General features: G+C 34.5%; 1 protein-coding gene across 2 annotated transcripts in view; it reads right to left on the bottom strand.

The window, feature by feature from the left end:
* The window catches only part of TEC (tec protein tyrosine kinase), a 93,181-nt gene that overhangs the window by 44,887 nt on the left and 34,623 nt on the right, over nt 1-13,671 (bottom strand). For both annotated transcript variants that reach the window (XM_074229498.1, XM_074229499.1), the window contains exon 3: nt 11,305-11,492. In XM_074229498.1, the coding sequence (XP_074085599.1) occupies nt 11,305-11,492 (188 nt within the window). The remainder of the gene's footprint in view (nt 1-11,304; nt 11,493-13,671) is intronic.

Here is a 13,671-nt window from a genome sequence, read left to right as displayed (position 1 = left end):
TAACAATAGTACCTATTCCCCAGGGTTGTTGTAATGATAAAATGAGATAATATTTGTGAAGTGCACATAGTTAACTATTTACTCATGTACATCCTATATTAGATTATTCGCTGTCTAGGGGAGGAGAGAGGAGAAAAATGTGGAAATCAAAATCTTACCCCCCAAAAATGATTATTGAAAACTATCTTTACATGTAGTTGGAAAAATAAATAAATTTATTTTTTAAAAGAAATATTAACTATTCTTGCTAATAATAATTATCATCTTCAGTGATCACCTATTCTGTACTATTCTGTATTCCTCACTCACTTTTCAACTTACAGTCATAAGCATCTGAGCTCATCATACAAATGTAACCTTCTTTTGAAGATTACATATTAGTTGCCTTATATTGATTGGTTCTCAGTCTTCTTGATCTCTTTGTAACACTTGTCAAGGTATCTTGGAGATATTCTCTCTTCTTTTTAGCTTTAAAAGTTATCACTCTTTCCTGATAATTCTTCTTATCTGATACTTTTCAGGCTATTTTTTTTAAGAAGAGTATTCATATCCCACCTCCTCTCAACATGGGTCCTCTATAGCTCCATCTTGAGTCCTCTTTTCTCTCTACATTCTCTTAGCAATCTCATCAGTTTCCTTAGGTACATCAGTCATCTCTATATTCAGTATTAGTCTCTCTCCTAAACTCCAGTCCCACATCACCAACTGAAGGTCCTACAAGTCTTACAAACTCATTATATCCAAAACAATTCATTTCATCTGGACCACCACTAAACTCTTCTCCTTTCCCCAACTTTCCCATCTCTATGGAGGGCACCACTTTTCTCATCATTCAGGTTTAACCATCCTCGACTTTTCCTTCTCCCTTATCACTCCTATCCAATCAATTGGAAAATTTTTTTATTGATTTTACCTCCACAGCATATCTCATATTTTTCCCCAATCACACAACAAAGACCTTAGTCTGGTACTCATCATCTCTTATTGGGAGATTGCTTCCTGACTGATCTCCCTCCCATGCTATTCTCTCTGAAGCTGCTAAAATATTACTAAAGCATGGAACTGACCTGCTGAAAAAGCTCCAGTACCTCATCTGTACAAATATTTTTGGAATTAGCAAAAGAACTGAAACTCGAGGAAGAACCTATCAATTGGGGAATGAATGAAGGAATTATAGTAAGTGAATGTAATGAAATTATGTTACTCTATAAAAATTGCCAAAAGAGATGGTTTCAGAACTGATTCAGAATGAAGAATTGGGAAAACAAGTTATGTGGCAAAACATTGTTAAAAAACTGTCCAAGATTTAAGAATGCAAAGTCTCTTGGCACCAATTACTGACTTTAGAGGACTTCCATTAACTACTAATTAAAATACCACTTTCTACAAAAAGCCTTCCCAAATCCCTCTTAATTCTAGTGCCTTTTCTGTTAATTATTTTTTTATTTATCTTGTAGATAGCTTATTATGTATGCATTTGTTTGAATATTATCTCCTCTATTAGATTGTAAGGTGCTTGACAGCAAGGACTATCATTTGCCTCTTTTTGGTATCTCCAGTAATTATAGCCAAAGTAGGGGCTTAATAAAAGTTTGATGATTGATTCATTGATCAATGTAATGACTTTGCACAATTCCACAGATTCAGTAATAAAACATGTTTCTCATCTCTTAACTGAAAGGTAATGAACCACAAGTGAAGACTAAATCATACATTTTCAAACATGACCAATGTGTGATCACCCCCTGCTTGCCTAGGCTCATTGTTGACAAGGAAGGTTGCTTTTTCCCCCCTTCAGTGTGGGAAAGGAAGACAATGACAGAGTGAGACAAAGCCAGAGAGAGATAGAGACAGAACTGGAGGGAGGTAATGGTAGTGAGCCCATCCTAGATCACTGCCTTGTCAAGGGAGAGGGCCTAGCTTAGCTCAATAACTTGGTTACTCAAGACAGACAAGTCATAGTGAAGAGTTCTGACAAAAAGTGATCCACTGGAGAAGGGAATGGTATTTCAGTATATTTGCAATGAAAACCCTATGGGCAGTACTGGTATGTCCTAGCATATTCTATTTTCATAAATTTCTTTCAACTAAACTGAAGTCCATAGAGTCATGAGGAGGCAGACACGACTGATCAACTGAACAAAATAGTGATGCCAAAGAAATAAGATCAGAAATGAAGCATAATTTTTTTTGAAAAAAGAGAACAGAATAGAAAGAGGTTAAAAGGAAAAAAGTATTCCCCACTCCAGTTGCAAGTGCCCTCCCCAAGAAATTGCTTTGCATACATTATATATTTAATTTGATATGCATATGCCATTTCTCTCTCTTCCATAGAATGTAAGCTCCTAGAGGGCAGGGATTTTTTTTTTTTTGTCATTATATTCCCAGCATCTAGGTACAATGTCTAGGACAAACCAGACATTTTGAATGAATGGTTTTAGGAGGCAGTGGTCTTGAAAGACTGGAATGAATAAGAGCTATCTCATAGATGATGCGGGGTATATATTTCTGGAAGATTCCTTACTTAAATAGATTACTTAAGTATAGTCAGTACTTAAAAACAATCAAGGAATGCACTGACTATTCTGTGACATTCTAGTAAAAAGCAAATACATATGTTAGAATGGGTATAGCATGTTATGTCATTGAATATGCCAATGAATATACTATTTTGCATGCTGGTTGTTCAAAATTCTAATCTTTTGCTACTTGTTTAGAAGCGCGTTTATGGGAAATACAAACTATGTCATTAAGACAATCAATGATCTTCCATATCTCAACTTGGATAATGAATAGTAAATTACATCCTTTCCAGAATTACATCTTTCATAATTCTTAAAGCACTAGGGTGACACCAGAAAAAATATGAGGAAAAAAAATCATTTCCTACAATGGATCTAATTTTTCACAGGGGCATGCAAATATGTTTACTCTGTCTGTATATATGTATGTCTGTGTATTAACACATATGTATACAAGTAATAGGAGTTATATAAAGTACATGTTTAAAAAATACCCTAGAAATTTTTCTAACCATCCATAATACTTGGATCATACAATAACACTTTGATAGGAAACCTTTCTTATTTCACTTTTGATGCATATGTCTATGTTATTCCCTATATTATCCAAAAACTTTCAATGAGTCCCTATTGCTTAGACTTAGAATATAAAATCCTTAGCCACAAATTTAAAGTTGTCCATAAACAGAACCTACAACACTAGTTTCACTTTATTCTCTTTCATTCCTTCTGCAGTATTGTCAAATGATCATTAGCCACACCATGATTTTGTACTACCATCTCCAACTTCCATTTCATAGCATGAAAGTAATACTGAATATGATTATTTGGATGTTGTTTCCCTAACAAAGGGCTATGTAATCCACTCATTCAATAAAATGTTTCTTTTGATTTTTCTACCAGAGTCATAAGTCTAATGCCAGAAGGGTCTAAAGACCACTACCTCCTAAGCATAAAAAGGATTTTTATATTGCTTCCTTATCATCACCATCTTCCACAAAGACTTGGCATCCCATAAACATTTATTCTATTATATGCAGAGATGGATATAAAAATAGATAAGTTTGAACTCCAAAATATATCTTACCTCTAATTCTTTCTTTCTTTTAATACTGTATTCACTCTAGTCTAGGTGCTCATTATGGTCTAATTTGCCCCAGGGTTTTCAGCTTTGGTTCCCTCCAATGCAACCTACATATTATATTGTTACCAGAATAATTTTTTAAGGAAAATACTGAACATGTAATTCTTCTGTTCAAAATCATTTCACAGTTTTGGAGCTCTGCCTCATTGTTTAGCACAATGCTCTGCATATAGTAAATTCTTACTAAATATGTTTTTCAGTTTAGCTGAAAGAAATTTATGAAAATAGAATATATAAAAGGTAGTCATTATATGAGATGTGATTACTAAAGGAATAAGACTGGTTTTTAAAAAATTCATATCAGAATTTATATATTCAAATGCCTGATCATTCCTTGAAAATAATTTCATTGTTGGGAGCAGATGGGAGAAGAATAAGTACATTTATAATTATATTTTAAATCTTTTTCAAATGGCTCTTTGAGAACTGCCTTCATAATCAAGAATTCCTAGAAATACAGAATATTCTTCTGAATATGCTCAATAAAGATCCTCATTTTGTCCTTGAAGGATGAATCAGATGTTTTGGAAATGACCAAAAGTAATCAAAAGTCAAACTAATCAATAGTTTGTGGTATAAAATGAAAAGTTATATAAAGGAACAATACTAATTTTCTCTTGCAATCTGTAAATAGGACTGAAAATCATCACAAAAGGAAAGTTCCAAAAAATGTCTTGGGTAAAGCAGCACCATTGTAATGAATATGCATGTAGAGTCCCAAAGAGATAACTTTGAAGAGAACATTCATTTGTATATAATGAGCCTGCTTAAAAAAAAATCAACTTCATTACATTAATAAGCATTCAGGGGCAGCTGGTTGGTGCAGTGGATAAAGGACCTGTCCTGGAGTCAGGAGGACTTCAGTTCAAATCTAGCCTCAGATACTTAATAATTGCCTAGCTATGTGACCTTGGGCAAGTCACTTAACCCAATTGCCTTAAATAAATAATTTTTGTAACTATTCCAAGTAATGGTTAGATCCAATAGTTCTGATACAAACCTACATATATTTATTCATTTACTTTAGATAAGATGTAACATGGAAGAAAAGCCACTGACAATCTTCTGATCCTCTGTTTTCTACTAGAGGGTAGCTACTTTTCTCTCATCCTCATATTTTAAATTCTCTGTCTTTATAAAAGTGTTGTTTTATTTTCAGAAATTCTCTTATTTACCATTTTACTTGGAGTAATTAAAAAATAAATTGGATAAAGAAAACCAAAAAGTGATTTTTGCCTGTCCAAAAAAGACTAGACTTAAAATGGGAGTTTTACATCATACATTTCCAGTCCTCAGTTTGTTTTATAAACCCTAAGACTAAGAGCCTTGGAAAATTAAATATCCTGGGTAAAAGGTTCAACTCTTGATTATTGACTTTCAAATTTTTGAGAATTCATATTTTGTTATCATCATTTAAAATGTGCAAAAAGTCCTCACTTATAGTCTGACTATGAAAAGCAAATCTTTTTCTTATGTACTTTTTTGTTTATTTTTCATTTCCTTGACATTTGATTTGGATGAGAAAGGATGATAATTTTTCAGCTGTCTAAAACATAATAGTATTCTCTCCCATCCTACTTAGTCAAGGAAGGTTGTCTAGAAAAGGCAATCATAAAAGATAGGCTTAAGTCACATGATCAAATTTAACATTATGATAACACTTTTTAAGCACAAGGGTAATAGGAAGTAGTTTAAAAATGGGAAAAGAAGTAAGCAATGAGTCAGGAGCAGAAATGGGGAAAAGTCCAAAAAAGGAAGTGGGTGCTAGCTTATTTAGAAAACAAGGAAACTTCAATTCCAAAAGAGTGACTGCCTAAAAGTAACAAATGTCTCATTTAATAAGTGGAGATGATGTTATAAGAAGAGTAAGGTACATTGCATAGAAATTGAAACTATTTTTTCTTTTATATAGCATGGAATTATAGAATATCAGTTTAAAAGACATTGCCATCACTCTGGTGCAAGCCTTCACTCCCTCACATCTGGACTATTACAATAGCCTTCTAGAAAATCTTTCTCACTCCAGGCTCTTCCCCACTTCAACTACCACTCAGCTTCAGTGGCTCTATTACCTCCAGGATCAAACATAAAAACCTCCGGCTTTAAAGCTCCTCAAAATTTGATTTCTTCCTTATCTTTCCAGTCTTCTTACTTCTTATATTCCATTTCACCTACTCTGAGGGTCAATGATCTCCTTAAATTGTTCCTGAAACAAGACTCTTCCAACTATGGTATTTTCACCAACTGACAACCATAGTTGGAATTTCCTGCTTCTTCATCTCCTATCTTCTCTGGCTTTCTTCAAGTCCAAGTGTCACATCCTAGAAATAGTCTGTTCTAATCCTCCTTAGTGCTACTATCCTTCCCTCTATTGATTTTCTTCAATTTATGTTTGTACATAATTGTTTGCATGTTCTCTTTCTTATTGGACTGTGTTGTTCTTGAGAGTAGAGAATTTTTTTTCCCTTTCTTTGTATCCCCAGTACTTAGCACAATTCCTAAAACTTCATAGGCACTCAATAAATGCTTGTTTACTAGCTTAAAGATACCTTAGGTATTATCTATTCCAATAATGTGATTTTGAGATGTGAAAATTGAAGCCCAGAAAGTTGATCAGATTAGTTAAATTCATACAGTAAGTCAATGGTTGAACTGGGGTCCAAAATCAGGATTTCTTATTTTAAGTCCCATCATGCCCTACATTTTATACCATATAATTACCCTCCTCATTCAAATAAAGGAAGGTCTATTTAGTCCCAAGGTTATTTTGTTGTGCTCAGACCACTTCAGAATTCTATCAGTTCTTGCATGATAGTTTAGGAAAAGGTACTGGAATCACATCCAGGAAGGAAAACAAAATAAAGAGCTACAAAAGACCTAGCTCAAGGGGAAGGAATGCTTAGGCTAGAGAAGAGATGAGGCAGGGGGAGATCTAATTGCCATCAACAAATGTGAGGTTTTATCAGAACCTCACCATTATCATAATCATTGAGTGTTAAACTCAATCTTCTTTACCCTAGAGGGCAAACAGATAATAATTACATCTGGACCCCAGATCTCTCAGAGGATTATGCAGATAAAGTACTTATGTATCTATCTATTCCAAGGAGGTTAGTGATAAAAAGAAAGATCCCATATCTGCCAAAATATTTAGCAGTTCTTTTTGTTGTGGCAAAAAACTGGGAACAACTGAGGACTACAAGGTCCAAAAGATGTGATACCTAAACATAATGAAATATTATGTGCTACAGGAAATGCTGAATATAGAGAAATATGGAAATACTTAAAATGCTGGACCCCAAAAAGAGAGTCAGAGACAAAATGAAATTTAGAAGTGGAACTTTTATTTACCCTAGGGTTATTAGGAGTTAAGCTCAAATATAACAATCCCGAGAATAGAATGAGCAAGGTTTTATAGTATTTGAGGGGTAGGGGTATTGTGGGCAAGCAGGGTACAGAAGCAGAAATAGCAGTTAGATCTAATTCCTTGTCAGACTGTTGCATGTATGTGACATAGCATAGATAGGAGGCCAATAAAAGACAGAAGGGGGTCAGGGTCTGCCTTAAGTCTTAACATGGGTCCTGAGGTACAGGACAGTCAAACACCAGAGAGGGTCAGGGTTTGCCTGTGGTATAGGACAGTCAAGTACCAGGGAGATGTGTCAGGTAGAGTTTACTATCTCATAGCTCCAGCTGTACCTGGGGAGGGGGGAGGCAGTTTTAGGAGGGAGCAGGAATATTATAGAAACAGCAAAAGGATTAGGTTAACAAGAACATGAGGTGAGTCTCAGATAAAATTTATGGTATATCTCATGACTCTCAGGGTCAACTATTTGAGCCCTGTCAGTATGTTCCCAGACTTAGGGGCATTAGCCAAACTGTATTTCTGGGAAGTTTCTTGGAACCCAGAAAAGTGTCAAGGACCCCTTTACACAGTATTAATATGTACTTCAAAAAGAACTGCTGCAAAATGAAGTAAGAAGAAGAGAGAATATTCACAACTCAGTTTAATTAAATTAAAAAGCAAAACAAAACAATTGAAAATGATCACTGACAAAATAACAAACGTTCATGAACCCCAAGAAGAGACATAAGATACTTCCTCCAACTCTTCTGAAGAAATAGGAGGTCCATAGGTATAGAACATAATACAGATTGTCAAATTTGTTCACTGTACTGATTGACTTGGCTTATCTTCCCCCTTTCCTTTTGGCTTTAAACAAATTCTTTGTTATATATATAATGACTCTCTTGTAAAGGGGAGAAGGAGAGGAAAGGATACAAAAGGAAATTTAAGCAATGTAAAAATAAGATATTCACAACCATCAGTGACTCCAACAATGTAAACAAAGAAAATAGGAAAACAAACTCAAAACTTAAATCTAATACTTAATGCTGTTCATAGAGGAGAAATGATGAAAGGCAATTCAACCTTTTCTCTAGATAGGAAGGGGTCCACAGCTATGGAATGTAGCATACGCTACATGTGACATTCTTTTATTAATGGATTATACTACACTGTCTTTCTCACAAAGAAAGATTCACTTTGGAGTAGGGGAGAGAAAAATCATATCCAGAAATAATATCCAAAAACATGAAAAACAAAAACAACAAAATAACTTTAATATCTGGGTTCAGATTTCTGCTTGCTTCATGGTCGCTATGTGACTTTGGGTTAAGTCACTTAAAGCTGTCAGGACTTTAGCTTCCTTATACATAGAATGGGAGTTTGGTTGGATCACAAATCAGGTCTTACCATATTAAACCATAACTGGAAAATATTTAAAAAAATAAAAATGCAATAGGACATAGATCAAGTTGACAAATGGTTTTCTAAAGTCAATATACTACCTGAAGAGATCCTTAGGTATGCTTTAACAGGCCATTTCTATTCAAGTTTGATAACTGGTCTACATGAATTCTAACTGTAAATCTATGATCTCCTTGTGTCTTTGATCCTACAAATACTGCCAGATATTTTTTTTTGGGGGGGGAGAAAGCAAAAAGACAGTAAGACTACAGGTATGAACTAAACAGTTGGGAGATTCAAGAAACATCATTGATCTAGAGATCATTCATATAATCTGTGGGGCAGCAGGGACAATGAAAGAATGAAGAAATAATGCCAAAGTTCAAGCAAGTGATGTTAATTCACTCCAGGTCAATCCTGTCCCAATAAAGAACCATTAGGAGTCCCTTGAAATCTCAGCCCTGACCACTTTCTTTGCCTTCTGTAGTTTTCCAGAGCTGACCCAATATCAAACTTACAGAAGCAGTGGAAGGTCTATCCACCTCAAACTCAGTCTAAAAAACCTATGAGAATTTTAGTCTTCCCAGAGTACTTAGACAATGTGGAGACAGTTTCTCATAAGCACTCTCTGGCTTTGGCTAGCCTTGTCCCCATGCATCTGGGAATCAAAGATCATACTGTCATATGTCACTGTCAATCATTAAAGTGTTTATAAATAATAAGCAATTATTGTTAATAACAGTAATAGTAATAACAATAGCAATGTCGACCTATTTCTATTCAACTGGAATAAAGTCTTAGATGTAGAAACAACCTTAGGGATTGTGTAAACCAAACTTTCCACTTTATTATAGCTGTACAAAGTCGAGGGCAAGTTGAGAGCAAAATCAGGACTAAAAACTCAGTTCTCCTGACTTCCATTGCTCTCTCCACCTCATGATCTGAGAGAGAGAAGAACAAAACTAATACTGATACGACACTTTCTCACTAGGCATTCTTTTCATGTTTATATCTCTATTCAGGCTTCAGCCTTTGCCTCTCAATCTTTTTGACCTTTGGTATTTCAAAGGGCAGTACTACAGACTTAACCCTAAGGTCCAGAAGCCATTTAGTATCTCAGTGTGTATATACTTGAATAAAAAACTCAGAGATGCAGATTTGCATGGGATTTATGTCAAAGCTAGCAAAAGTCCCACTGTTACTGTTTTCTGAAACATACAGCTGGCATTTCAATAGTGCTCTAAGATATACCAAGTACTATAACCTATGTTATATCATTTGATCCTCACAGTAATCTTGTGAATTAGCTGCTAATATTATCATCATCCTCATCGCCGACCTCAGAAGGTAAACCGAGTAAAGTGACTTACCTAGAGTCACACAGCTACACAATATCTGAGCTGGAATTTGAACTCTGATCTTCTTGGTTCCAAGTGAAGCAAACTTAATCTCTGTTTCACTTAGCTTAATTCCTTTCCCTTTCAATGACCTCAGTCTCAGCTCCTAAACATCTCAATATAAACTCAAGGGTTGGACTGTCCCTACCCAAACAGCTTTTGTAAGAGCTAAACAACACTGGTTATGAATACTCTGGTGTTCTTTGAAGTATAATCTAAGATCTGTTGATGAAACAACATAAAATTGGACATGTAGATTGCCAGTAAGAACCTTTTTAAACTCACTTAACAGTACAAAAATGTGAGTTAATCAGTAACCATGTGATAAAAAGTTTGTCTTATTAGGACAAATACCAAACTAAAAACTTACTATTAGAAAATAGAACACTGATTTTACAATACCAAACTTTGAGGAAACAGCTTGGCTGAATAGTCCGTTCACTTAGGCTTGTATTCCACAATTTAAACCCACAAACACACACACACTATAAATAGCAAGGAAATAGTATTACTTTCTTTTAGTAATGGTTTAAGAGATTTGAGGATGATGAAAGGTGGGGTTAGGAGCATCACTTTGTCAAAAATTCTGCTTAACTCAAAATTGCATTTATCAATTTAATATCATATGATACTGAACTACTATGAGGCAATTGGAAATCACCTTCTGCAGTAATCCAGTTTACAAAAGCAAAAATAAAAATGCAAATCTGAAGTTGTCTCTGGATGACATAGGTAGGGTTAAGAGAGAATTTTTGGAAAAGGTGGGGTGTAGGGCCACTAGAGTACTTTTCCATGGGTCTTTCCAATAGGATGAAAGAGATGGTCAAAAACCAAAGTTCTTGAAATGCCAGTACCTGCTGCCACACCCTCTTCTCTATGGCATAATGGCAGGTAGGGCTTCCCATCCAAAGCTTTCCTCCAGGTTAATATGGGCTTCAGGTGAGAAGCAAGTTAGCTCCTCACTACAAAAAAAAAGGTTGCAGGCCCTGTTTTTCAGGTTGAGGTAAGCATTTCATCGTACTTTCAGTGACCATTCAGATTTGAGAAATCTCCCTTTAAAAGTAACAATTAACATGCATTAAAGAGTGTCATAATGAATAAAATGGTATTATATGAAAGACCCATACAGCATACAAATATGTAATAAATTACTTGAGAGCTTGAATTGGTAATAATGTTTTATTTAATGGAACAATACAACAGATTGAAGTAAAACTATCACACCCAAAACCCATTCAAAAAAATTTAGGACTGGGATTTTTTTATTAACACATTTAATTTTGTAAGGATACGGAGTTCTTGATGAGGAATTTTCCCTATCAATTCACCTTCTAAGCTTAGAGATATCCAGAACAGGAAGATGCTATGGGACTTGCCAGGGTTCAACAGCCAGCTTAAGTCAGAGGCACTGCCCATTCTTTCACTGAGCATTTGACAGAACAATAATCACCAATACAGAGAGAAATAAAGTAAAAGTTGATTTTCTCCTACCTCTGCTCGGCCTTCATAGTAAGTCAACATAGATTTTGTGAGTACAAAAAGTCTCTCTTTGTAGTTTAAAGGTGAAGTCTTTTTCTTCTGTTGTGACCTTTTGATAAGAATCTCTTCAAGAAGAGTGTTATAATTCATCTCGGTCATCTGATTATTCCTCTTTTTTCTGCCATTAAAAATCCAATCTTCTAAATAGAGAAACAGAAAATGGAAGTTGGTTATCTTTAATTTTCCAGAATTTCTCATAAAATGGACATTCTCCTTATCATAAACTAAAGAAAACAGTAATTTCAAATTTCACAGTTAGGCTTATGTTAGTTTTAGCATACTCATCTGCTCTGACTCTGAAAATTATCTTCATTTCACTTCACAAAAAATTGAAAATATAATAACATCTCAGTTTGAATAATTTTGAATTTGAATATTTACTTTGCTGAGAGGGGAGAGAAAAATGGGCTATATTTAAAGCAACCCAATTTTGAGATCTTTGTGGACACCCTTATTTTGAGTCATGGATACCTTTGGCCATCTGATATGACCCTTTATCAGAAAACATTATTAAATGCATAAAATGCCTAAGATTATAAAAAACAGTTATCAAAATTTTTTTAAAAAATAAGTTAATGATGTTCTAAATCACCATTAAAACAACTTTGAGGTACCAGCTCACACTTATCAGATTGGCTATTCTAAAAGAAAAGGAAAATGACAAATGTTTGAGGGGAATATAGGAGAATTGGGACATAAATACACTGCTGACTGAGTTATGAACTGATCCAACCATGCTAGAGAGCAATTTAGAACTTATATCCATGATATATGCGTATGCATACCCTTTAAACCTGCGATACCACTATCAGGTTTGTATCCTTGGTGGTGAGGAATTGGAAATTGAGAGGATGTCCATCAACTGGGGAATGGTTGAACAAGTTGTGCTATATAATTATGATGGACTACTACTGTGCCATAAGAAATGATAAGCAGGATGGTATCAGAAAAACCTGAAAAGACTTACATGAAACTATATAAGGAGAAATGTGTAAAACCAGAATAATACTGTATTTACAGCAACACTGTATGATGATGATGATCAACTTTAAATAATTTAGCTATTCTCATCAATACAATTCCAAAAGACTTAAGATGAAAAATGCTACCCATCTCCAATAAAAGAACTGAAGGAGTCTGAATACATATCTAAGTATACTATTTTTTTACTTCCGGGATTTTTTCTCTTTTTTTCGGTATAAATTTTCTTTCACTTGACTAAAATGGAAATGTTTTGCATGACTACACATGTATAACTTATATCAAATTGTTTGCCACCTCAGGGAAGGGGAGAGAATTTGCAATTCAAATTTTTTTAAAAACCAATATTGCTTTTACATGTAATTGGAAAAATAAAATGTTATATAAGATGCCCTAAAAAAAGAAGTTAGTGAACCCCCAAGTTAAGAACCTCTGACAAAGAAATCATAATCATCTACAATTATCGCCCTAGCAGAGTATCTTCTATACAGATGAAAGTCAATAACTGTGACTAAATTAAGTGAACGCATTAATCTATCTTCTATTCTAGCCTGTCCTTTTTCCAGACCCAGGCATTTCTGAAGGAAAAAAAAAAGCAGAATTGCTGCCATACTGATCATCTTTTCCTGTACCCTTGGACTGCCACCACTCTCAAATTACATCTATCACTTCTGCTTTCTGAACAGAGATGGAAGACTATAGGTAGAATATATTGGCTAATTTCAATGAACTTTTTAAAAAATTCTTTGTAATAAGAGATGGCTCCCTGGGAAGCAGGGAGGAAAGGATGGAACACATTAGAAAATGTGTGTTGTTTTCCTGATTCTGCTTACTTTATATCATTTTCCATCCATTCATGTAAGTTTTTTCATATAAAATATAAAACAAAAAATATTAAAGTATAATCAGTTTTGAGGGATGATCATGTCTGGAGGCAGTTCCCCTGTTTCTTATAGAAAATAATGTCATTCTTTAAGAAACTGACAGCAGTTGAGAAGTAATCTTCTTGGGGTGTCTCTACAAATGTAAAGATAAAACGAAGACAGTAGCTATTATCATTATGAGCTGAAACCCACTGAAAAATCATGAAAGAATATTAAGGTAGTATGAGATGGAAATGCAACAAGTAATCTCTAACAACTAATTAGTTTAGTGAGAAGCTGGTTTCTCAAGTTTACAAAAGATTTGTATCTACAATCAGATTGCAAGCTCTGCCATTAGATTTAATGCTCCTACAGGTCCCACAGGTTTTCTTTTGCCTTTTTATTTATCATTAGCACTTAGTAGAGTGCCTGTCATATATTAGATGCTTAGTGAATGTTGACTGATTAATAAAAG

The sequence above is a fragment of the Macrotis lagotis genome, chromosome 3 (assembly GCF_037893015.1).
Source record: "Macrotis lagotis isolate mMagLag1 chromosome 3, bilby.v1.9.chrom.fasta, whole genome shotgun sequence".
Taxonomy (NCBI): Eukaryota; Metazoa; Chordata; class Mammalia; order Peramelemorphia; family Peramelidae; genus Macrotis; species Macrotis lagotis.
This window is presented reverse-complemented; position numbering and strand designations above follow the sequence as displayed.